The sequence below is a fragment of the Stegostoma tigrinum genome, chromosome 1 (genome assembly GCF_030684315.1).
Source record: "Stegostoma tigrinum isolate sSteTig4 chromosome 1, sSteTig4.hap1, whole genome shotgun sequence".
NCBI classification, from domain to species: domain Eukaryota; kingdom Metazoa; phylum Chordata; class Chondrichthyes; order Orectolobiformes; family Stegostomatidae; genus Stegostoma; species Stegostoma tigrinum.
In genome coordinates this window covers 125,268,927-125,294,346 of record NC_081354.1, presented here as the reverse complement: position 1 = coordinate 125,294,346, position 25,420 = coordinate 125,268,927, and the positions used below count along the sequence as shown (strand labels likewise).

The following is a 25,420-nucleotide window of genomic DNA, read 5'->3' as shown; positions in this document are numbered from 1 at the left end:
TTCCTTTTTGCTGTATTCCTAGTCTGCCTCGAGCTTAAACCCACCTGTACACATGCTATCCTGTTGCTTATCTTTCCATTTAACTCCATACTCCCTGTCTCTTTCACTTTCCCTTCCCCCCTGACTCAGAAGTTTAAAGTCCTACTGACCACCCTATTTATCCTTTTTTTCACTCAAACACTGGTTCCAGATCGGTTCAGGTGGAGACCGTCCCAACGGTACAGATCCCCCCGGTTCCAAAACTGATGCCAATGCCCCACGAAATGGAATCCCTCCTTCCCACACCAATCCCTTAGCCACGTGTTTACTTCCCTAACTTTCTTTTCCCTGTGCCAAATGGCACGTGGCTCAGGCAGTAATCCGGAGATTATGACCCCTGAGGACCTGTACTTCAATTTCTTTCCTAGTGCTTGATAATCCCTGAACAGGTCCTCCACCCTAGCTTTGCCTAAGTTGTTAGTCCCAACGTGGACCACAACAACTGGATCCTCCCCCTCCTGCTCCAATATCCTTTCAATCCGGCAGATGTCCCGCACCCTGGCACCGGGCAGGCAACACACCATGCGGGACTCCCGATCCAGCTTGCATAGGATGCTATCTGTCCCCCTAATAATAGAATCCCCTATAACAACTACCTGTCTTTTTGCTCCCCACTCTTGAATGGCTTTCTGCACCATGGTGCTGTGGTCCTTAATATATTACAGCCTTTGAAGAAGTTTGGAGAAATGAAATGTCTCAATGACTCCATCATCCAGCTGCATGGATCCAGTCTTGCCTGATTCTATTCTTACCCATCATATAACCAGAAAGTTGCTTGCTTTGGATCCTCTTCCTCCTCCTGCACTGTTACCTGTGAAGTCCCTTAAAAGTTCTATTTTTGACATCATCCTAATTTCTCAATTACATGCTGCCCTTCATTGACATCTGAAAGAATAGCACTTTGGGACAGCACAGTGGCTCAGTGGTTAGCACTGCAGCCTCACAGCACCAGGGACCCAGTTCGATTCCAGCCTTGGGTAACTGTCTGTGTGGAGTTTGCACATTCTCCCAGTGTCTGTGTGGGTTTTCTCCAGGTGCTCCGGTTTCCTCCCACAGTCCAAAGATGTGCAGGCTAGGTGGAATGGCCATGCTAAATTGCCCATAGTGTTCAGGGGTGTGAAGGTTATGGGGGGTTGGGATGCTCCAAGGGGCGGTGTGGGATGTTGGGCCGAAGGGCCTGTTTCCACACTGTAGGGAATCTAATCTAATCATGTTTTTTCACATATGCTGATGACAAATCAGTTCAGCTCCATCAAACCCCTCAACTCTCCATGGCTAATAAATCATTAGATTGCTCACCTTGACATCCAGTACTGGAAAAGCAGAAATATCCTCCAATTAAATTTTGGGAAGACTGGATACCATTGTCCTCACTCCAATTTCTGTTCCCCGACAACAGACTGAATCCCTCTCCTGGGCAACAGCAATTAAGCGAGTCATTCACAATCTTGATATCACATTTAGTGCAAAGATGAGCTTCTGACCTCACATTCAGACTAGGAAGATTTCAGTTTTCATCTCCATACACTGCTTGATTTCATTTGCCAAAATTCTCATTTTGGCCCATTATCCTGAGCAGCAATATTCCAATACATTCCTGGCTAACTTCCCAATTTCTACCATCCATAAACTTCACGGAATTTAAACCGCTGCTGCCCATTTCCTAGCCTTCAGGAAATCCTGCCCCTCTATTACCCTTGTCCTCACTGACCTACATCAGCTTTGACCAAGGTATAGCTTGTTTTCTAAAATTTCATCTCAGTTTTCAAATCCATCCATGGCCTTAACTGTCCCTGTCCCCAATCTCTTCCAATTCCATTAAACGATCTGCACTTAAATTCCAGTGTCTTGGACATCCTGGTGTTTAATTAGGAAATCAGACATGGAAACACTTTCTGTGTATCTCAGGGAAAGGAAGTAACAGAATCACCAAAATGCTTGCAACTGTATCAGTTAAGCAAGGCAAAACTGAAGTAGGAGTGATATTGCACCAAGATTGTGTTTTTACATACACTGGGGTGGGGGTGGGGGGGGGGGGGGGGGGAGAAAGAGAGAGAAGAAAGTAAATAACATTAGATATATGTTTAAAAGAACACAAAGTCTGGTGTAGATATATTCAATTACTGACACAGTAACCATACAGCAAAAAAAAAGAAACGTTATCTAATCAAACCAGGTTTCATGTGGGATTTGGGATCTGTCCAAAGATATACATAGAACAATACAGTGCAGAACAGGCCCTTCAGCCCTCGATGTTGCGCCAACCTGTGAACTAATCTAAGCCCCTCCCCCTACACTATCCCATCATTATCCTAATGCTTATCCAAGGACGTTTTAAATGCCCCTAATGTGGCCGAGTTAACTACATTGGCAGGCAGGGCGTTCCACGCCCTTATCACTCTGAGTAAAGAACCTGCCTCTGACATCTGTCTTAACTTTATCACCCCCCAATTTGTAGCTAAAACCCCCTTGTACAAGCTGAAGTCATCATTCGCAGAAAAAGACTCACTGTCCACCCTATCTAATCCTCTGATCATCTTGTATGTCTCTATTAAATCCCCTCTTAGACCCAAGTCCCTCAGCCTTTCTTCATAGGGCCTGCGCTCCAGACCAGGCAACATCCTGGTAAATCTCCTCTGCACCTTTTCCAATGCTTCCACATCCTTCCTGTAATAGGGCGACGAGAACTGCATGCAATATTCCAAATGAGGCCGCACTAGCGTTTCGTACAGTTGCAGCATGACATCATGGCTCCGGAACTCAATCCCTCTACCAATAAAACCTAACACACCGTAAGCCTTCTTAACAGCACTATCAACCTGGGTGGCAACTTTCAGGGATCTATGTATATGGACACCAAGATCCAGGTTAGGTGGATTGGCCATGCTAGATTGCAGGGATGTACAGCCTAGATAGATTAGCCATGGGAAACGAAGGGTTACAGGGATAGGTTGGATGCTGTTCGGACTGTTGGTGTGGAACTCGATGGGCTGAATGGCCCACTGTAGGGATTCTATGATCTGACTTCTCACCATCTGCTGCAGTCATAACATGTTCATGGAATGTGAACATTTAAATTTTAAATAAAAACTCAGCACAGAAGGCCAAGTCAAAAGAGGAAAAACTTCAATTTTCCTTTTCACAGATGAGATTTTAAGGACAGTCATCAAGCTAATAATGTTCAGAATTGAAGTGTTAAAGAATTAATTTCACTACATGCATATTTAGTCATGGTCTAACTTTAATGGATAGACATGGTGACTCTGAATCATTTTTGAAAACAAGTTGTAGCTGGAATGCATTCCTTTGCATCTAACACTAATTTGAAGGATAGGAATTTAATCATGATGGTATCAGACCGACCAAGTACCACTGTTGAAAGATCACAAACGAACGAAGGTACTTCCTTAGCTCTATAACATGTAGTAACACATTTGAACTAACTGTCTGTCTGTCTCCCTGTACCACTTGCAGATTCAGTCATACTCATCACTTGCCACCTATGTGTGTGTCATCAGCAAACATGATTTCACTTCCATTCTCCAAGTCACTAATATTGCAACTAATTGTGGCTCAGCACCAATCCCCATGGAACTCTCGTTTGCCATCTTGAAAACCCTTATCTCAATTCTGTCTCCTATTTGTTGGCCAATCCTCCATCCATGCTAATAGCCTACACAACACCCTGGGCTCATCTTATTAAATAGCCTAATGTATAGTACCTTATTAAACATATCCTGAAAATCCAAGACTATGGCTTCCCCTTTATCTACTGTTATTTCTTAAGAATTCCAATAATTTTAACAGGCATGACTCCCCCTTCCTGAAACCATGCTAGTCAAATGAATTTCTAAATGCTCTATCATATCCTTTACAGGACAACTAGCATGTGTTATTTGGAAAATGCTAAGCTAACTGGCCTATAGTTACTGATTAATATTTCATTAAATGTTTGTTGTCTTCCCTTTCTAAATACAAGTACTGCCAGAAGCCTTTGAATCTCTGAAAGGGAGATGGTCAGTCTCTCTCTCTCTCTCTCTCTCTCTCTCTCTTCTTCCTCCCCCCCCCCCCCCCCCCCCCCCCCGTGTGCCTGGCCAGTTCATTTGCCCTCATCAGTTGCTGTAAACAGTCTTTTAAGAAGCTAAGAGATCTTTTCCAATTTGTGAACCAGTCAGCCTGCAAGAACGTGAGGTCGTACTTGTATCAGAGGAATTGATTAATAGCAATTCCTAGTCAGGAAAATGATCACGTCAGTTAATCCTGTGATCAGAAACCATTGAACAACCTTCCTAGATTATCTTTCAACCAATAACTTTTTTTTGTTATATTACGTGCATAATGGGAGTTTGAGAAGGGAGTTAGAATTTTCAGTAGTGGAGCTAAATGTCAACAGTTTATAAACGAATAAATAGATTCTAGCAACAGTTAATTATTGTTGCCAAGTGCAGAATCCCACTATGTCCTGTTAAGTGGGTGTGAAAGGGACAGAAATTGAAGGATCTTGCTTAGTTGGTTCTGCGATAAGCATGATAGTGGCATTTCTGCGCAACATCATGTTATAGAAAAGTGCACTATAGAAATAACAGATTTATAGGAAACGAAGGATTGGGGCAGAACACCAAAACCGCTCAAAAATCAAAAGCCCAACACAAAGGATAGCACAGTTTGATGATGCACTTAATTCATATCTAATAATGAAAAAAAAGTAAATTTAAAAACTTTTTTTCTTTCATAAGGCGTCAAATAAAATTTTATTCCATGAACTGCTGCATTTTACATTGTAATCATTGTTTTCTAAGAGTTGCAACTGCTTCTTAGTTTCCCTCAGGATAGAAGACAAAACAGAAGTGGAAAGCTCTCATGGTGCTGCATGATCCTGCACTTGATCTTCATCTCCAGCTTCTGCTTTTCCCTCAGTGACACTTTGTTGTAGATGAGCTATAGAGAGGTTTTCACAGTGGGACACGAGAAGTTCCTCAATATCCTCGACCTCCACACCTTCAAATCCAGCTTGCTTTACAAGATCAACATGATGTCCTTTGATTCTTGGGAGCACTTCTGACAGATTAAAGCCTTGAAAATCTGGGAGAAGCTTTCGCCAAACTCCCTGCAAGCAATCCTTACTGATATCAGCCCAGGCCTCCATGAAACTGTCAATTGCAGACTGGATGTTAAAAGCTCTTACAAAATTGAGCAGCACTGTCCTTAGCCCCCTCAGTGGCTGCAGTCAGGTTTTTAAAATGTGCACCTTAAATAATTTTAAATTTTAAAAGCTGCTATTGCATCCTGGTCCACGGGTTGTAGGGGAGAGATTGTGTTTGGGAGTCAAAATAGCATTTTTTTTTTCAGAAGGCTCACCAACAGTGAGAGGATGGCTTGGTACATAATGTGGGATGAGGAGAATCTCTAAATCCAAATTGTTTTTCCTGCAGTACTCTTAGAAACATCAACAATAATGATCATGTGATGCCAGCACACACTAACATTGTGCATGCTCAGGACAAAGCCTGTGAAATGATGTGATGTCAACGTGCACTCCGCTACGCACCGATGGAAACACGTTGTAGCCAACACAAGTTTGCCTTTTAGATACAGCGCTCCCCTACTCCTAAGTCACGTTATAGCCAATTCACATTGCCAGAACACGTTATTGGAGAACCGACTGTACTTTTTAAAATCTTTAATTTCTACCACCTGCAGGAATAGGTGGGTTTGAATTTCAGTACGCCATGACACTAGCAACTTAGAATATTTCTGCACACTGGCCTGACTGATGTTCCATTCGTTTCATTTTCTCAAATCCCAAGTAGATTCACCACCATCTGTGATACTAAACAAATATCCTGGCCTGAGTGAAGTAGCTTCTATTTGCATAGTTCTCTGCTCTTCCAGTTGGATGGTATTTCGCTTCAGTATTTACTGCTGATAGGTTTAGAGTCATTAGTAAACTTAATTTGAGCAGCAGCAAACGAGGAAGAGAAATGCATCCAGTCAGAGCAGCATCTTTTCACAGGATCTTCCAATTCTGCCTCCTGCATTTGGAAGTTCAATTAGGGCCTTTTGGCAGGCCGGGCAACTGTTGCAGATCTGCTCTACCCTCTGCCAGACCTTTCCTTTTGTTCTTCCTGCCCCTGTCAACAGCTGTATCTAAAGCATTTCTACCCTCTTTCAGTTCTGAAGAAGTCATACTGGACACAAAAAAAAGTGTTAATCCAGTTTCTCCATGATGATGTCAGGCCTGTTAAGTATTACTTCATATTAGTTGAAAATTGCAACAGTTTGGTCTTGTCCAGAGAGGGAGTTTTAAAAATAAGACTTAAGCCACACATGTTGCCCTGAGAACAGGCACACTCCTCTCACTTACATGTACAAGGAAATAATTACTTTGTTAAAAAAAAATATTTGTAGCACTTTCATGAGCACTATATATTAATTATGTACAGCCGTTCCATTTAATAACCAATATGACAAGAGGTTCTTAAAATTAAAAAGACTGAAATTATATAGATGTAATTTTCAAAGTTTCTGTAGCTCTATTGAACTTCTAATATAAATGTAAACATAATTCAAAGAACTGAATATAACTCCACAAATACCTTATGATTCCTCCAATATTGGGGTAAAATTTTGCGACAAGGACTCCTGTGCACACAACCACAACATTTAGGACGAACACATGTAAAAAACTGCAAGGAGAAAAATATATAATAAAACAACTGGAAAGCAGCTTGGAAAAACACATGATTGAAGGAGGTGCTGCTAAAATGCTGGCTAGCTGTCAGTTCTAAACTGGATCGGGTGGAACAGGTTGCACAGTTTGATTTTACAAGGCAGCAGAGAACACAACAGAACAAAAGACATCAAGGCACTAAGCAAACCCTTCTGGTGGATAATTGTGGGGCTGCCTCACCTAGCGACTTTAGGAAACATGAGTCATTTACTTTCACTTTTTCAACTGATGCAGAAAGTTGGAGGACATCAAGTTGTACCTGAAAATGTGAATTGCGTGACTAGATTTTGAGTAAATGGAGTTGTACGGCTGCTACTAGAATTGTAATAATACCTATTAAGTTCTTGGATTATTTTGATAGAGGTTGTGTAAATCCATATTACTACTTTTGGCAGCCATTAGTAAAACCTAAGATTAAATAAAATGATCCCACGGCTGAGGGACTTGGGCTAAATGGATAGATTGGAGAAGGTATAATTATTCTCTCGAGAAACAAGTGTGAAAAGGAAGTTTGATAAAGAAGTCAAAATCATAAAGAATCTAGAGAGAGTAGTTTGGAACAAAACTGCTTGGAGGGGAACGGAGGGAGTTGAACCAGGGAACTGCCAAAGAACTGAGCAGAAAAGATCGACAGGGCTACGGGGAAAGGCAGGCCGCTCCAAGAAAATCAAAAGCTCATCATCATCCAGGATGGAAGAGGTTGCTTGATTGCACCACAACCACAAACATTTAATCCTCCACTACCACCACTCAGTAGCAGCAATATTTAACATCTACTAAACATACTGCAGACATTTAGTGAAGTTCCTCAAACAGCAGCCCCCTAACCATAGCCACTAGAAAGACAACAGCAGCACATACATGAACACTACCACCCACAGGTCCCCTCAAAGCCAATCATCATCATGACTTAGAAATTTATTGCCTTCAGTGCAACTAGGTCAAAATCCTGGAACATCTTTCCATAGGATTGAGTTTGCCTACATCCCGATGATTGCAGGGATGCAAAGGTGGCAGCTCTCCACTACCTTCTCAAGAGCAATTCAGGATGATTAATAAATCATGGCACAGTCAGAAGACCAAAAAAAAAGTTAACAGCAAACATGCAGTAACTAACTTCCCAATGCTTCCACCAGATTAAAGTTAAGAACAAGTTAACTAGCTATCATTTAGGTCAGGCACAGCAATGTTTCAGAAACACAATCTTTCAACATCCAACTTGGAAAACTTCTGCACCTTATACTCTGGCTGTTGAAATTGTTAAAGTCGTTGGGGGGGAAAAAAACTAAATTACATCACACCTTGGATATGCTTTTCCAAACAACTGGCCCAGTAGTTGTACACGAATCAGATAACCCAGTAATGGATAAACAGTTGTCATTTGAAAGAGCAGGAAGACTCTGGAAATGAAGGCCATGATATCACTGCTTGGCAGGTTATCCAAAAAGTTCTGCAAGAGATGAAAAAAATCGTTAAAGTAAAGATACAAGGTTAACAGAAAGCCAATGATAGTGTGTATCAGAGGTCAAAATACCTGTGCAGATGTAGGTTTGTAGTATAATATAGCTTTTCTTGAATATGGATTCTAAAAGTTGGGGTAAATGAATTTTTTGTTTTCATTTTTTGAAGGGACCTTTTGAGCAGAAAATAATTTTTTCAAAAGAAAGTTTAAGAAGTTTTTCAATTAAAAGGATGCAACTCAAGATAAATAAATGCCTAGCAAGGTAGCTGCGGAGTTAATTGAGGTAATGTTTACAAATTAGGAGGGCTGGAAGTGCTGGAAAGTAGTCTTGAACTGTTTAGCAGTTCAAGTAGACAGGGCTTTTCTTAAAGCTTAATTAGGAAATGTCAGGAGTTAGTGAGTGCCTACATATCTCAGTATCAACAGTATTATGGCTGGCAAAGATGCATAAAGTTTGAAAGGTGGCATTTATAATTTCTTAGTTAACTGGAATTAAAGACTTGAGAATGATTTTTTTTTTCATGAGATGCAGCTGCACTAGCTAGACCACCATTTATTGCCCAAGTTTAATTGGAGGGCCGTTAAAAGTCGACCACATTGCTGTTGATCTGGAGTCACAAATAAGCCAGACTATGTAATGATGGTGGATTTCCTTCCCCAAAAGGACACAACAAACCAGACAGATTTTTACAACAAATCAACAATAGTTTAATGGTCCAGAGACTAGAATCTGCACAAGATTAAATCAACTGTCCCAAAGTTATTCCCTATAAAACACTATTTAAAAATAAACCAAACATTCATTACCAGTCTGTCTACTGCAGATCATGATTTTTTAAGCAGTGAGGGGAATAACGGCCTTGATCTTAATTTGTACTGCTTTCTGGAATTCAGATGCTAACAGCAGGATAAGCAATAAAATGACAAAATTTATCTTCTCTCATTCCACTGCTTTATAATCCTCACTGCATGCTTTGAGCAGGATGACAGCAGAAAGCAAGCTTGAAATACTTATCAAGTTAGATGGCACTCCTGTGATCCAATTTGCAAGTGTAGTCTGTCACAGGACTGAGCATGGATAGTTTCTACAAAGTCCACACATGTTGAAGCAGATTGTGAACTGGACAAAACTCAAAAAGGGGGAGTTAAAAAAAACTTGATTTTTTTTTTCCTCCATTAAAAATTGACTTCATGGCCTCCCCAAAAATTGCCACTGAAGCCAGTTACCTCACCTGTGGGCCAGGAACCATTGTGCAGTTGAGGCTCTTGCCACATCAATGCCAAAACTATCATTCCTGATCCTCAGTGATAATGGGAACTGCAGATGGACAGGCCAAGGAGGTGGGGGGAAACCAAGCGGTGGCTTGGGGACCACTTAGCAGAACACCCCCGCTCGGTTCGCAACAAACAACTGCACCTCCCAGTCGCGAACCATTTCAACTCCCCCTCCTATTCCTCAGACGACATGTCCATCATGGGCCTCCTGCAGTGCCACAACGATGCCACCCGAAGGTTGCAGGAACAGCAACTCATTCCTCTTGGGAACCCTGCAGCCCAATGGTATCAATGTGGACTTCACAAGCTTCAAAATCTCCCATTCCCCCACTGCATCCCAAAACCAGCCCAGCCTGTCTCCGCTTCCCTAACTTGTTTTTCCTCTCACCCATCCCTTCCTCCCACCTCAAGCCGCACCTCCATTTCCTACCTACCACCTCATCCCGCCTCCTTGACCTGTCCACCTTCCTTGGACTGACCCATCCCCACCTTACCTCCTCACCTATACTCTCCTCTCCACCTATCTTGTTTTCTCTCCACCTTCGATCCACCTCCCCCTCTCTCCCTATTTATTCCAGTTCCCTCTCCCCATCCCCCTCTCTGATGAAGGGCCTAGGCCCAAGATGTCAGCTTTTGTGCTCCTGAGATGCTGCTTGGCCTCCTGTGTTCATCCAGCTCCACACTTTGTTATCTTGTATTCCTGATCCTCAGCCTGGAGGTGGATCTGGCTAGGACTCAGGGAACCCATGCAATGAGATCTCATGACAAGATCACATAGTCTTTACATCCCATTTCCCTAGATGTTGCAGCAACTACATTTATACATCATTTTCTAGAGAATAAACACACAGTCTCAAGAATCTTCACAGGAGCACTGTCAAGTACAATTTGATGTAAAAAGGAGATTCCTTTTTGTAAGTTTTTTAAAAGAAGAAAAAGGAGACGGCGACATACAAGGTGCGAATACAAGCAACCAACCAAATGTATGAAGAATCATGGAGCAATTAAAGCCAAGGAGGCAGAATTGGAGGTGTGCAGGAGAAGTTTAGAGATATATAAAGACAAGGTCATGTAGAGATTTGAAAGCTAGGGCAATAAATTTCATATTAAAAAGGTCTTCCTTAATGTGGTGGTCTATGTTTTTAGTTATCACAGGGGTGAGGAGTACCATGGCGCAAGCTTGCAGACAGGAAGACCTTTGGGTAAAGTCCAGATTACAAAGCATAAAGAGAGTCCAGAAGAGAGTTCAGTGAAGTAGCCAAGTCTGTAAGTACCAAAAGCATGGATGAGGGTTTCAGCAGTTCTGTTGAGGCATTGGGCAATGGTACAGAAATGGAAATAGGTAGTCTTTGCGATGGCAGTGATGTGTTGTTCATTGCAGGGTCAAAATGACAAGCTGTGCATAGTTTACTTCGCCCTCAGCCAATTTCTAGAGAGAAGGATGGAACATACCTGGAGGCCTAAAATAATGGCTTCAGTCTTCCAAATATTTAGCTACACATTTTGTGACAACAGAATTTTAACTATTCAATATGCAACGCCAAGGTTCTGGCTACAAACAGAAAAAGTACAAAGCTCTCTTAAAAGATGATTAAATACCAGAAGATATTAAGACAAACTTAAATTTTTTTTAAAAAAATCAGTTAATATGGTCTTTTATTAGATTAAAAGCAAAATAACCAATATCTCAGCTATCACAGCCAACAGATACCAGCAAAATGGGAGAGGGACGTTCAATACCAGCAAGTTGTATCATGGTAGGTTACTCCATTCAATTTTAACGGCAAGTTATCAGAGGTTATATGTAACATTTCTTTACCAGTTTTCTCTCTCTCGTACAAATTTGTAGATAAATGTTGTTAGATTGTTAATTATTAGAAGGATAGAAATTCACTGCCTAAGAGGCTAACACTTGCACAACACTAAGACAGTGCTGCAAGGTCAGAAAGGAGTCATCATTTAGATGGAATGTTGAGTGCAGCCAACCAGGCTGGAATGACAGCCAAGGATTAAATATCAGCCGGTCAAAAACAGCCAAGAACTGAAGCAGGCAACTTGTTATTTAAAGTAGTGACACAAAGCAAAAAAATCATCAGCTGCATTCTCTCTTCTGCTGCAGGCCGCACTTTTCAGAAAGACAGAATGCTGGAGAAGCGCAGATCTAGTAGCAGAGAGAGAATCAGAGTTAACATTTTAAGTTGGGCATGACTCTGTCAGAACTCTGACTAAGTTCTGAAGAAGAGTCAGACTGCTGTGAAAATGTTAACTCTTCCTCTCTCCAAAGAAAACGTAGTTTGAAATCCTGCAAGGACAGGGTAGTGATTGTAATGAGGTCAGCCAGGGGTCATCGCAGAATGAGTTCCCTGATTGAGGTTGTTAATCTGGTCCAATCAGGGAGCCCTGGCTGACAGATAAAAATAGTATGGTCAGAGGTTCTGTTCAAACAGAGCTGGCTCTCAGGAACTGGACCTGTATCAAATATTATGCGCATGTAAAATAAAGGGTGACTTTGTGATGGGATACTAACGTTTGGAGTTCTCAGTCAGCATGCTACCAATGAATTTCAAACTTCTACCTTCATTCTTCTGGATACCAATGTTTAAAGGCTTGCATGCTGTCATGGCAGTTTAGCTATCTGTCCTCCAACAGATGACTCAGTTCCCTGTGGCTTTGAATGTAGCAACTGTCTCCCCAATCACAGCATTCATTGACTTAACATCATCATTCTGCCAGTGCTTTCCGATTACCAGCCAGACAATCTCCACTTGTCCAGAAGAGGAAAAGCCTGAGGTCGGGCCTTTTGGGCCAAGGCCATACACAGTTTCCTCCACTGAATGTTAGCAGCCTTCTACTTTAAAAAAAAACTAAGAATCTCATGATGACCATGAAACCAAATCGATCGATCAACGGAAAACACAAACAAACATCTGGTTCATTTAGAGATAATGGGAACTGCAGATGCTGGAGAATCCAAGATAACAAAGTGTGAAGCTGGATGAACACAGCAGGCCAAGCAGCATCTCAGGAGCACAAAAGCTGATGTTTTGGGCCTAGACCCTTCATCAGAGAGGGGGATGGGGTGAGGGCTCTGGAATAAATAGGGAGAGGGGGAGGCGGACCGAAGATGGAGAGAAAAGAAGATAGGTGGAGAGGAGAGTATAGGTGGAGAGGTAGGGAGGGGATAGGTCAGTCCAGGGAAGACGGACAGGTCAAGGTGGGAGGATGAGGTTAGTAGGTAGATGGGGGTGCAGCTTGGGGTGGGAGGAAGGGATGGGTGAGAGGAAGAACAGGTTAGGGAGGCGGAGACAGGTTGGACTGGTTTTGGGATGCAGTGGGTGGAGTGGAAGAGCTGGGCTGGTTGTGTGGTGCAGTGGGGGGGGGGGGGGGGGGTGGAGTCCCCAAGCCGCACCCCCATCTACCTACTAACCTCATCCCACCTCCTTGACCTGTCCGTCTTCCCTGGACTGACCTATCCCCTCCCTACCTCCCCACCTATCTTCTTTTCTCTCCATCTTCGGTCCGCCTCCCCCTCTCTCCCTAGTTATTCCAGAACCCTCACCCCATCCCCCTCTCTGATGAAGGGTCTAGGCCCGAAACGTCAGCTTTTGTGCTCCTGAGATGCTGCTTGGCCTGCTGTGTTCATCCAGCCTCACATTTTGTTATCTGGTTCATTTATGTCCTTCAGGAAAAGGAATCTGCCATCCTCATTTGGTCTGGCCTACCTGAGACTCCAGACCCACATCAATGTGGAGGACTCTCAATTGCCCGTAAATAGCCTAGCAAGTCAGTCAGTTGTATCAATCACTACAAAGTCTCAAAGAAACAAAATTGAATGGATCACTTGGCATCAACCTAGGCACCAGGAAGAGCTCCACTGACCCTGCAAAGTCCTTCTTACTGTGATCTGGGGACCAGTGCCAAAATTGGGAGAGCTATCTCACAGACTAATCAAGTAACAGAAGGACAGTTATACTCATTGTCTCTAATGTATGATTCTATCTCTCAGACACCAACATTATCCCTGGATATGCCCTGTTGTAGTCCCAGAGGTGGTGACAGTGGTACATACTCAGGAGTGAATTGCCCTGGGAGTCTTCAACTTTGGGGTTCAGAGGCATGAAGCCTCGTGGCCCACATTAAACATGGGCAAAGATACCACGTTTCAACCTCCCTCAGCTGATGAATTGGTCCTCCTCCACGTTGGACACCACTTAGAGGAAGCATTGGACGGCAAGGGCATAAAATGAAACCCGGGTTCGGGATTTCAACGTCCATTACCAAGAGTGGTTCAGCAGCAGAGCTATTAATCAAGCCAGTCAGGTCCTAAAGGACTGGATCTGCAGCCAAAAGGTGAGGGAGCCAAAAAATGGCAAAACATACTTGACCTTATCCTTACCAACCTGCTAGCTGCAGATATATCTGTCCAAGACAGCGTTGGTAAGAATGACCAATGCACAGTCCTTGAGGAGACATAGTTCCTCCTTCACATTGAGAAAAACCTCCATGTTGTGTGGCATGATCACCATGCTAATGGGACAGACTGCGAGCAGATCCAGCAACTAAAGAATGGGCATCCATGGGGCATCGTGGACCATCAACACCAGAAGTGAACTCCAGCATAATCTGCAACATCTTCACCCAGCATATCCCCAACTCAACCATTACCATCAAGCCAGGTGATCAATCCCGGTTCAATGGAGTATGCAGGAGGGCATGCCAGGAGTGGAACCAGGTATTCCTAACGAGGAGATTTCAACCCAGTGAACAAGCCAAAACGGGACTACTTCCTGCTTTTGTTTGGTATGCAAGCAGAGCTAAACAATCCCACAACTGATGGATCAGATCTAAGCTCTGCAGTCCTGCCACATCCAGTCATGAATGGGGGTGGACAATGAAACAACTCACTGGAGGAGGCAGCTCCATAAATATCCCCATCCTCAATGATGGAAGAGCCCAGAACATCAGTACAAAAGATGATGAAGCTGAAACTTTTACAGCAATCTTCAGCTAGAAGCAATGAGTGGATGATCAATTTTGGCCTCCTCCAGTGGTCCTCAGCACCACAGTAATGAGTCTTCAGTCAATTTGCTTCATTCCATGCGATGTCAAGAAATGGTTGGAAATACTGGATACATCAAAGGCTCTGGACCCTGACAACATTCCAGCAATAGCACTGTGCTCCAGACCTTGCTGCTCCCATACCCAAACTGCACCAGTACAGTTACAACACTGGCATCTACCCGACATTATGGAAAACTGCCCTGGCACGTCCTGTACATAAAATACAGAACCAAGCCAACTCAGCCAATTTCCACTCCAGTCTACTCTTCATCAGTAAAGCGATAGAAGACGAACAGTGTTATCAAGCAGCACCCGTTTCGTGATGCCCAGTTTGGGTTCCACCAGAGCCATGTATCTGCTGACCTCATTACAGCCTTAGTTCAAACATGGGCAAAAAAACTGAATTCCAGAGGTAAGGTGAGAGTGACAGCCCTCGATGTTAAGGCTGCATTTAACCAGGTGTTGTATCAATGAGTCCCGGCAAAACTGGAATCAATGGGTATCGGGGGCAAACTCTCCACTGTTTGGAGTCAATTCTGGCACACGGGAAGATGATCATGGTTGTTAGGAGGCTAGTCATCTCAACTCCAGGACATCTGAGGAACTGAAGAGTTCTTTGCAGAGTGGTGTCCTAGGCCCAAGCATCTTCATCTGCTTAAATGACCTTCCCTTCACCGCAAGATCAGAAGTGGGAATGCTCGCCAATAATTGCACAATGTTTAACACTATCTGCAACTCCGCAGGTACTGAAGCAGTCCACATTTAATTGCAAGATCTGGACAGTATCCAAGCTTGGGGGAAAAATGGTAAGTGACATTTGTGTCACACCAATGCCAGGCTATGACCAATCACCAATCTAAATCCCTTGACATTCAATGGTGTTATCATCGCTGAATCCCCCATTACCAATATCCTGGTGTTATCCTTGACCAGAAACTCAAATAGGCTCACCAAATAAACACATTAGACACAAGATTAGGTCAGAGACTAGAAATACTGAGGCAAGTAACTCACCTCCTGACTCACCAAAGCCTGTCCACCATCTACAAGGCACAAGTCAGGAGTATGATGGAATACTCCCCACTTGCTGGCATGGGTGAAGTTCCAACACCACCTGCGATAAAGCAGCCTGCTTGCTTGACACTACGTCCACAACCTCCCACCACCGACGCTCAGTAACAGCAGTCTGCACTGCAGAAATTCAAAGATCCTCAGACAGCACCTTCCAAACCCATGACCACTTCTATTTACGAGGATATGGGCAGCAGATACTTGGGAACACCACCCTCCAGCTACTCAGCACCCAGACTTGGAAATATATTACCTTTTCGTTACGAGCACTGTCAAAATCCTGGAATTCTGATCCTAATATAGTATTGTGGGTCGACCCACTGCAGGCGGACTGCAACGGTTCAAGGCGACAATTTATCGCTGTCACCTTCAAGGGCAATTAGGAATAGACAATAAATGCTGGCCAGCCAGTGACACCCATATCCCACAAGTGAATAATAAAAAAAAACACTGCATAGCACTGCTCGGAAGCCACAAGACAAGCAAACAACAAGCATACTGATAAGCAAATATATGATGTGATTTGTATGGGTTTAAATTATAAATTTGGTTTTAAATGTTTACTTTTTAATTACTTTTCATTTTTGCACTGTAGCCAAGCTGACTTTTATGTTAATAGTGGACATTGATATGGAAGCGCTGGTGAAGGAGTATTATGATTGACTTTTTGGATATTAATAATTGGATGAAGCTGCTGTAGACTTCAGTCCTTCCAACAATTTAAGAAATACTAAACACAGTGAAATCAATTGACAAGCTGAAAGTAGTTGATCAACTCCTTAAAAGTATAGGGGTGCAGATTCTTCTGACTGAAGAATGTGTGTTAACCTGTATGAGGTTGAGAGATGGAGCAAGTTGGAGCACCGATCTCCAAAATGTCAAATCAGCATCACATGCTGACTGATGTCACTACGCGTATACTTCTGATGGACGTCATCATGTGTGCTCTCAGATGCCATCATAGAAACAGCTTCAAGGACACCTATTTTAGATACAAAAAACCTTACAGCCCCGATACACAGGGCTGAATTTCACAGTACATTGCTAACTCTAGCACAAAGCTTTCAAAAACACATTATTGCCAAATGTACACACGGCATTTCATTAGGTGTGTCCACAAATGGTCTTTCCATTCCTAATTAAACATCAGCTGCATGCGCTCAATTTCAAAGACAGACCTGCCAATCAAGTATGATGGAAGAACATTTTTGCAAAGAAGTTAGAAACACCTGAGAAATTCTACTCCTTCAAGTACCGCTATCTTCTGTAGGAACTTTTGGGAAAATTAAAATCATTTACAATTATTCTTTCCAAGTTGACTCCCTAGTTTTCGGTTATATATACTGGCCACATGATCTTTGCAGCTAGAATTTATTCAACCATTCCCCATCCTCCTGTTCTGCTGCCCTTACCCCCAGCAAATATGAAAGTGTTCTCTTTTGCCCACCACCAAGGCATTTTGACATACCGGCTCAATGCACTCTTTGGATAGTGCTGGGGAGGGAAATGCAGCAAATGTCATCACTGCAACATAGAGATACGTTAATCCCACGAGTAAATAGGCAATTGAAAGATCTCGAACCTGAAGAAGATAAATAATAAAATTAATTCTGTATTGAGTCACAAGACAAGAAAATCAGCTTTCATCTGAAAGCAAACTACTGCTGTGTATAGTGGGAGGAATCCTTTTTGTTTCTTTTTGTTTGTTGCAAGGTCATAGAACCTGTTTGTTGGAAGATCAGCAAAGAAGGAAATGTTTTCAGAGAACAATAACATTGGAGTTTTGCAGGCTTATAAATTGTTGTTTACGAGAGGAACTCCAGTTTCAAGTGGGTTGACTGCATTTCTGGAGAACTACACACTGAATGGAAACATGCTTTATGGCATTGCTGGCTGAACATTCTGATTTTGAGAAAACATGCAGCATGTTTCTCTGGAATTAATAAACTGGGGATGTATTAAACAAACACAATTTCATACTTTGTCAAAATAAGCAGCAGTCGAATGCATTTCAACAATAGCAAATTTTAGCCTGACGTTTGAAAGATTGCTCAAGGAACAGAGTTAGTTCTGAGATAATGGGAACTGCAGATGCTGGAGAATTCCAAGATAATAAAATGTGAGGCTGGATGAACACAGCAGGCCAAGCAGCATTTCAGGAGCACAAAAGCTGACGTTTCGGACCTAGACCCTTCATCAGAGAGGGGGATGGGGAGAGGGAACTGGAATAAATAGGGAGAGAGGGGGAGGCGGACCGAAGATGGAGAGTAAAGAAGATAGGTGGAGAGAGTGTAGGTGGGGAAGTAGGGAGGGGATAGGTCAGTCCAGGGAAGACGGACAGGTCAAGGAGGTGGGATGAGGTTAGTAAGTAGATGGGGGTGCGAGGAAGGGATGGGTGAGAGGAAGAACCGGTTAGGGAGGCAGAAACAGGTTGGACTGGTTTTGGGATGCAGTGGGTGGGGGGGGTGGGGAAGAGCTGGGCTGGTTGTGTGGTGCAGTGGGGGGGGGAGGGGACGAACTGGGTTGGTTTAGGGATGCAGTGGGGGAAGGGGAGATTTTGAAACTGGTGAAGTCCACATTGATACCATATGGCTGCAGGGTTCCCAGGCGGAATATGAGTTGCTGTTCCTGCAACCTTCGGGTGGCATCATTGTGGCAGTGCAGGAGGCCCATGATGGACATGTCATCTAGAGAATGGGAGGGGGAGTGGAAATGGTTTGCGACTGGGAGGTGCAGTTGTTTGTTGCGAACTGAGCGGAGGTGTTCTGCAAAGCGGTCCCCAAGCCTCCGCTTGGTTTCCCCAATGTAGAGGAAGCCGCACCGGGTACAGTGGATGCAGTATACCACATTGGCAGATGTGCAGGTGAACCTCTGCTTAATGTGGAATGTCATCTTGGGGCCTGGGATGGGGGTGAGGGAGGAGGTGTGGGGACAAGTGTAGCATTTCCTGCGGTTGCAGGGGAAGGTGCCGGGTGTGGTGGGGTTGGAGGGCAGTGTGGAGCGAACAAGGGAGTCACGGAGAGAGTGGTCTCTCCGGAAAGCAGACAGGGGAGAGGATGGAAAAATGTCTTGGGTCGTGGGGTTGGATTGTAAATGGCGGAAGTTTCGGAGGATAATGCGTTGTATCCGGAGGTTGGTAGGGTGGTGTGTGAGAACGAGGGGGATCCTCTTGGGGCGGTTGTGGCGGGGGCGGGGTGTGAGGGATGTGTTGCGGGAAATACAGGAGACGCGGTCAACGGCGTTCTCGATCACTGTGGGGGGAAAGTTGCGGTCCTTAAAGAACTTGGACATCTGGGATGTGCGGGAGTGGAATGTCTTATCGTGGGAGCAGATGCGGCGGAGGCGGAGGAATTGGGAATAGGGGATGGAATTTTTGCAGGAGGGTGGGTGGGAGGAGGTGTATTCTAGGTAGCTGTGGGAGTCGGTGGGTTTGAAATGGACATCAGTTACAAGCTGGTTGCCTGAGATGGAGACTGAGAGGTCCAGGAACGTGAGGGATGTGCTGGAGATGGCCCAGGTGAACTGAAGGTTGGGGTGGAAGGTGTTGGTGAAGTGGATGAACTGTTCGAGCTCCTCTGGGGACACCTCCTCCCACCCACCCTCCTGCAAAAATTCCATCCCCTATTCCCAATTCCTCCGCCGCATCTGCTCCCACGATAAGACATTCCACTCCCGCACATCCCAGATGTCCAAGTTCTTTAAGGACCGCAACTTTCCCCCCACAGTGATCGAGAACGCCGTTGACCGCATCTCCCGTATTTCCCGCAACACATCCCTCACACCCCGCCCCCGCCACAACCGCCCCAAGAGGATCCCCCTCGTTCTCACACACCACCCTACCAACCTCCAGATACAACGCATTATCCTCTGACACTTCCGCCATTTACAATCCGACCCCACCACCCAAGACATTTTTCCATCCCCTCCCCTGTCTGCTTTCCGGAGAGACCACTCTCTCCGTGACTCCCTTGTTCGCTCCACACTGCCCTCCAACCCCACCACACCCGGCACCTTCCCCTGCAACCGCAGGAAATGCTACACTTGTTCCCACACCTCCTCCCTCACCCCCATCCCAGGCCCCAAGATGACATTCCACATTAAGCAGAGGTTCACCTGCACATCTGCCAACGTGATATACTGCATCCACTGTACCCGGTGCGGCTTCCTCTACATTGGGGAAACCAAGCGGAGGCTTGGGGACCGCTTTGCAGAACACCTCCGCTCAGTTCGCAACAAACAACTGCACCTCCCAGTCGCAAACCATTTCCACTCCCCCCTCCCATTCTCTAGATGACATGTCCATCATGGGCCTCCTGCACTGCCACAATGATGCCACCCGAAGGTTGCAGGAACAGCAACTCATATTCCGCCTGGGAACCCTGCGGCCATATGGTATCAATGTGGACTTCACCAGTTTCAAAATCTCCCCTTCCCCTACTGCATCCCTAAACCAGCCCAGTTCGTCCCCTCCCCCCACTGCACCACACAACCAGCCCAGCTCTTCCCCCCCCCCCCCCCCACCCCCACCCACTGCATCCCAAAACCAGTCCAACCTGTCTCTGCCTCCCTAACCGGTTCTTCCTCTCACCCATCCCTTCCTCCCACCCCAAGCCGCACCCCCATCTACCTACTAACCTCATCCCACCTCCTTGACCTGTCCGTCTTCCCTGGACTGACCTATCCCCTCCCTACCTCCCCACCTACACTCTCTCCACCTATCTTCTTTACTCTCCATCTTCGGTCCGCCTCCCCCTCTCTCCCTATTTATTCCAGTTCCCTCTCCCCATCCCCCTCTCTGATGAAGGGTCTAGGCCCAAAACGTCAGCTTTTGTGCTCCTGAGATGCTGCTTGGCCTGCTGTGTTCATCCAGCCTCACATTTTATTATCACAGAGTTAGTTCTACTGTGCCACTTTATTTGATATGCAATTCACTGATACACGGACTGTATAATGATAAACATGACATATTGCTGAAAATAATGACTTCCTTGTGTTTTTTTCAACGTTCTCCTTCACACTGATATTGCAGTAGAAGTCAATGCTAATTGCTTGAGCAAGTGGACTCTGACTGGTACAGGTATTGAAATGGAGAATGATCCAGGTAGATGATGGACTGTTAACTGTCAAGCTTAAAGTTAAACCAAGCAAATTGACTGTGATTAAGGCAATGCCCCAGTAGTTGAACCAGGGAATGACACTCATCCATGTTGTTCATTTGAAACAGGTAGCGCATACGTGTGTCTGGAACAAGATCCTGTTTATTAATATGCTGGTCCTAATACACAAGCATATCCCACACAATGAGCCCAACAATTTTAAAACAGATAGTCAGTGTATTCCTTAGCACACAGTGATTGAGTAAATGCTGTCCAATTACAACGACTTCACATCAGCACGAAATGAAAAGTCATGTAGGCTTGAAACATTCACTTGCTGTCTGTCCATGGATGCTGCCTAACCCACTGATCTCCAGTAATTTTTTTTGTTTTCAGTAAAGATTCCAGCATCTGCAGTAATTTACACAGACAATCACATTAAGTGTTGGGCACTTTGAGCTTTGCGAGCATGTTGGCTGCTCGTACACAAAGTACATGCATTTTGCCAGCTTCAACAACGAGTTAGGGACATTTAAGGCGTCATTGGATAAACATATGGACGTACATGGAATCATGTAGGTTAGATGGGCTCGAGATCGGTATGATAGGTCGGCACAACATCGAGGGCCAAAGGGCCTCGACTGTGCTGTAACGTTCTATGTAGTTGGGCAATTCCTTCACTAAAGTCAACCTGCCTCGTTTAAAATTTAATCAAAACTTGTAGTTAACTTTCAGTCAGTCATCAGGGACATTGGACACAAAATATTGACTTTGCATTGTCTTTACAGATGCTGCCAGAGTATTTTAGATTTTTTTTAAATATTCCCTACAGTGTGGAAACAGGCCCTTCGGCCCAACAAGTTTACACTGCCCCTTGAGGCATCCCACCCACACCCATCCCCCGACAACCCACACACCCCTGAACACTACGGGAAATTTAGCATGCTCAAGAAGATTCTGCAGAGCCTTTGGCTTTGATCTTTATGTCATCATTGTCTGTAGGAATTGTGCCAGAATACTGGAGGGTAGCAAATGTTATCCCTTCGTTCCAGAAGGGGAGTAGAGACTACGCTGGTAATTATAGACCAGTGAGCCTTACTCTGGTTATGGGTAAAGTGTTGTAAAGGATAAGAGATAGGATTTATCATCATCTAGAAAGAAATATTTTGATTAGGGATCATCAACAGTTTTGAGAAGGGTAGGTCATGCCTCACAAACGTTAGTGAGCTCTTTGAGAAGGTGACCAAACAGGTGGATGGGGGTAAAGCAGTTGATGTGGTGTATATGGATTTCAGTAAAGTGTTTGATACGGTTTCCCACAGTCGGCTATTGCAGAAAATACAGAGGCATGAGATTGAGGGTGATTTAGTGGTTTGGGTCAGAAATTGGCTAGCTGTAAGGTGGCAGAAAGTGGTGGTTGATGGGAAATGTTCACCCTGGAGTTCAGTTACTAGTGGTGTACCGCAAGGATCTGTTTTGTGGCCACTGCTGTTTGTCAGTTTTATAAGTGACCTGGATGAGGGCGTAGAAGGATGGGTTAGTAAATTTGCTGATGACATTAAAGTCGGTGGAGTTGTGGATAGTGCAGAAGGATGTTGCAGGTCACAGAGGGACATAGATAAGCTGCAGAGATGGGCTGAGAGGTGGCAAATGGAGTTTAATGTGGAAAAGTGAGCGGTGATTCACTTTGGAAGGAGTAATAGGAATAGACAGACAGTACTGAACTATTGGTAAGATACTTAATAGTGTGGATGTGCAGAGAGATCTCGGTGTCCATGTGTATAGATCCCTGAAAGTTGCCATCCAGGTTGATCGGGCTGTTAAGGTGGTGTACGGTATGTTACATTTTATTGGTAGAGGGATTGAGTTTCAGAGCCATGACGTCATGTTGCAGCTGTACAAAATTCTGGTGCGGCCGCATTTGGAGTATTGAGTACAGTTCTGGTCGCTGCATTACAGGAAGGATGTGGAGGCATTGGAAAGGGTGCAGAGGAGATTTACCAGGATGTTGCCTGGTCTGGAGGGAAGGTCTTACGAGGAAAGGCTGAGGGACTTGAGGCGACTTAACAGCGACATACAAAATGATCAGAGGATTAGATAGGGTGGATAGTGAGAGCCTTTTCCCTTGGACGGTGACAGCTAGCACGAGGGGACATAGCTTTAAATTGAGGGGTGATAGATAAAGGACGGATGTCTGAGGTAGGTTCTTTACTCAGAGTGGGAAGGGCGTGGAATGTCCTGCCTACAATACAGTAGACTCGTCAACATTAAGGGCATTTAAATGGTCATTGGATAAACATATGGACGATAATGGAATAGCGTAGGTTAGATGGGCTTCAGATTGGTTTCACAGGTCGGCGCAACATCGAGGGCTGAAGGGCCTGTACTGCGCTGTAATGTTCTATGTTCCACACAGTAGAAAGCTCAGGTGGTAAGTGATGGAAATTACCATGGTCAGTGTCTCAAATTTAATGCCTGAAGAAATTTTCTCCCCCCCTTTAATATGCTATTTAAAGCAGTTTAATATTATAATCATTTCTTCAATTAAGAGATTAGAGATTGGGAATTTTATTTGCTGAAATCTTCTGATTATTTCTTTGTTTACTGGACCTGGCGACACATCTTACAGAAAGACAACTAAAAAAATTATAGGTGAAGCAAATCAAGAGCTTAGAATTAAAGACTACACAGACTTAAAATGGGTAACTTAAAAACTTTGCCAGCCTGCATCAAGCTGACTTATTTTGGTGTGGCCAGCTGATCCTGTGTGTGCAGGAAGTGCTGCATAAATAAACAAACCCTATCTTGCAGTCTACGACTTCAGCTATGAGCCCGGGGATCAAATCCATGTTTAAAAAAAATACCAAGTTAGTAAATGACTGCTTGCCGCTGTCAATCCTGTAACATTGAATCATTACAAATATACTTGGAGGAAACCAGGAGGGCGGCACGATGGCTCAGTGGTTAGCACTGCAGCCTCACAGCGCCAGGGACCAGGTTCAATTTCAGCCTCGGGCGACTGTCTGTGTGGAGTCTGCACGTTCTCCCCATGTCTGCGTGGGTTTCCTTCGGGTGCTCCGGTTTCCTCCCACAGTCCAAAGACGTGCATGCTAGGTGGATTGGCCGTGCTAAATAGCCCATAGTGTTCAGGGGTGTGTGGGTTATGGGGGATGGATCTGGGTGGGATGCTTCAAGGGGTGGTGCAGACTTGTTGGGCCAAAGGGCCTGTTTCCACACTGTAGGGAAACTAAAAAAAACACCAAAAAGGTTCACAATCAAGTTTGCGCTACTATTTTTTGATCTGCAGACCTCAGGACATGGGCAAAAGCAAAAAACCCTCAATTTGGGACTAGATACCAAAAAAGACTAAAAGCAGCATTGTCTGCAAAGGTGAACCAGAATGAAAAAATGGGTCAGTAGGGAAAAGGAAGAAATATGCATGGTTATCACAGAATAGAACAGGATCACAGAATTCCATTAGTGTGAAAACAGCCCAACAAGTCCACGCCATCTCTCCAAAGAGCATCCCACCGAGACCCAATCCCTAATCCTTAATCCTGTATTTTCCCCTCTTATAATTCACACCCCTGAACACGAGGGCAATTTAGCATTGCCAATCCACGTAAATGTACATCTTTGGACTGTGAGAGGAAACTGGAGAATCCAGTGGAAACCCAGGCAGATACGGTGAAAACAAACTCCACACAGACAGTCGCCCAAGGGTGGAATTTAACCTGGGTCCCTGGCGCTGTGCAGCAGCTGTGTTAATCACTGAGCCACCGTGCTGCTGCGCACTTCATTGGTAGAGATGACAGAACCAAAAAAAAACATTGAATATAAAAATGGTGCTACCATGCAAACAACCAGGTTGCTTTACTTCCAGAATTCTAGAAAAGCCCAGAACAATAAAAATTAGGTTCGGAGGAGGATTTGAGGGTCGTGCAAATTTGGAAGTCACTCCAAAACATAATGGAAGCATAGTCATTGAGTTTTTTTTAAAAAGGCTTAAGTCTATAAATGGCTTATCAGGCAAGGGAAGCAAAAGTTCTCTGGCTAAGTGGAAATGTGGAATCCAAAACAGTAGATTGGCTATGGACTGGCTATTCTGCTTGGGAACCCTGCAGCCAAATGGTATCAATGTGGACTTCACAAGCTTCAAAAATCTTCCCTTCTCCTACTGCATCCCAAAAACAGCCCAGCTTGATCCTGCCTCTCTAACTTGTCCTTCCTCCCACCTATCTCCTCCTCCCACATCTCCTATCTACTAACCTCATCCCGCCCCCTTGACCTGTCCATCCTCCCTACCTACACTCACCTTCACTGGCTCCATCCCCGCCTCTTTGACCTGTCTCCTCTCCACCTAGACTCTCCTCTATCCGCCTCCCCCTCTCTCCGTATTTCAGAACCCCCTTCCCCTCCCCTGTTTCGGAAGGAGGGTCTAGGCCCGAAATGTCAGCTTTCCTGCTCCTCTTGATGCTGCTTGGCCTGCTGTCTTCATCCAGCTCTGCACCTTGTTATATCAGTAGATTGGCTATGGTAGTATTGAATGGCAGAGGGGTCTGAGGGGTCAGCAGGCCTACACGTGACCCTAATTTATCTGTTCAAAACTTTCAATGTGGATAACCTACACACCGTTTGCCCCAAATCAGTTAAAATATAGTTCTACACTAAGTGGCCTAAAGATGT

General features: G+C 44.5%; 1 protein-coding gene across 8 annotated transcripts in view; it reads right to left on the bottom strand.

Annotated features, from left to right (window-relative positions):
• Positions 1-25,420, bottom strand: part of slc38a9 (solute carrier family 38 member 9) — an 82,867-nt gene that overhangs the window by 7,175 nt on the left and 50,272 nt on the right. For 5 of the 8 annotated variants that reach the window (XM_048524650.2, XM_048524576.2, XM_048524491.1 and 2 more), the window contains exons 12-14: positions 17,107-17,220; positions 8,071-8,219; positions 6,636-6,725 (exon numbers count right to left, since the gene is read on the bottom strand). In XM_048524650.2, coding sequence (XP_048380607.1) covers positions 6,636-6,725; positions 8,071-8,219; positions 17,107-17,220 — 353 coding nt within the window. Of the gene's footprint in view, positions 1-1,338; positions 1,453-6,635; positions 6,726-8,070; positions 8,220-17,106; positions 17,221-25,420 lie in introns of all 8 variants that reach the window. The other 3 variants (XR_009446142.1, XM_059648462.1, XM_059648469.1) reach the window with 3 other exon arrangements.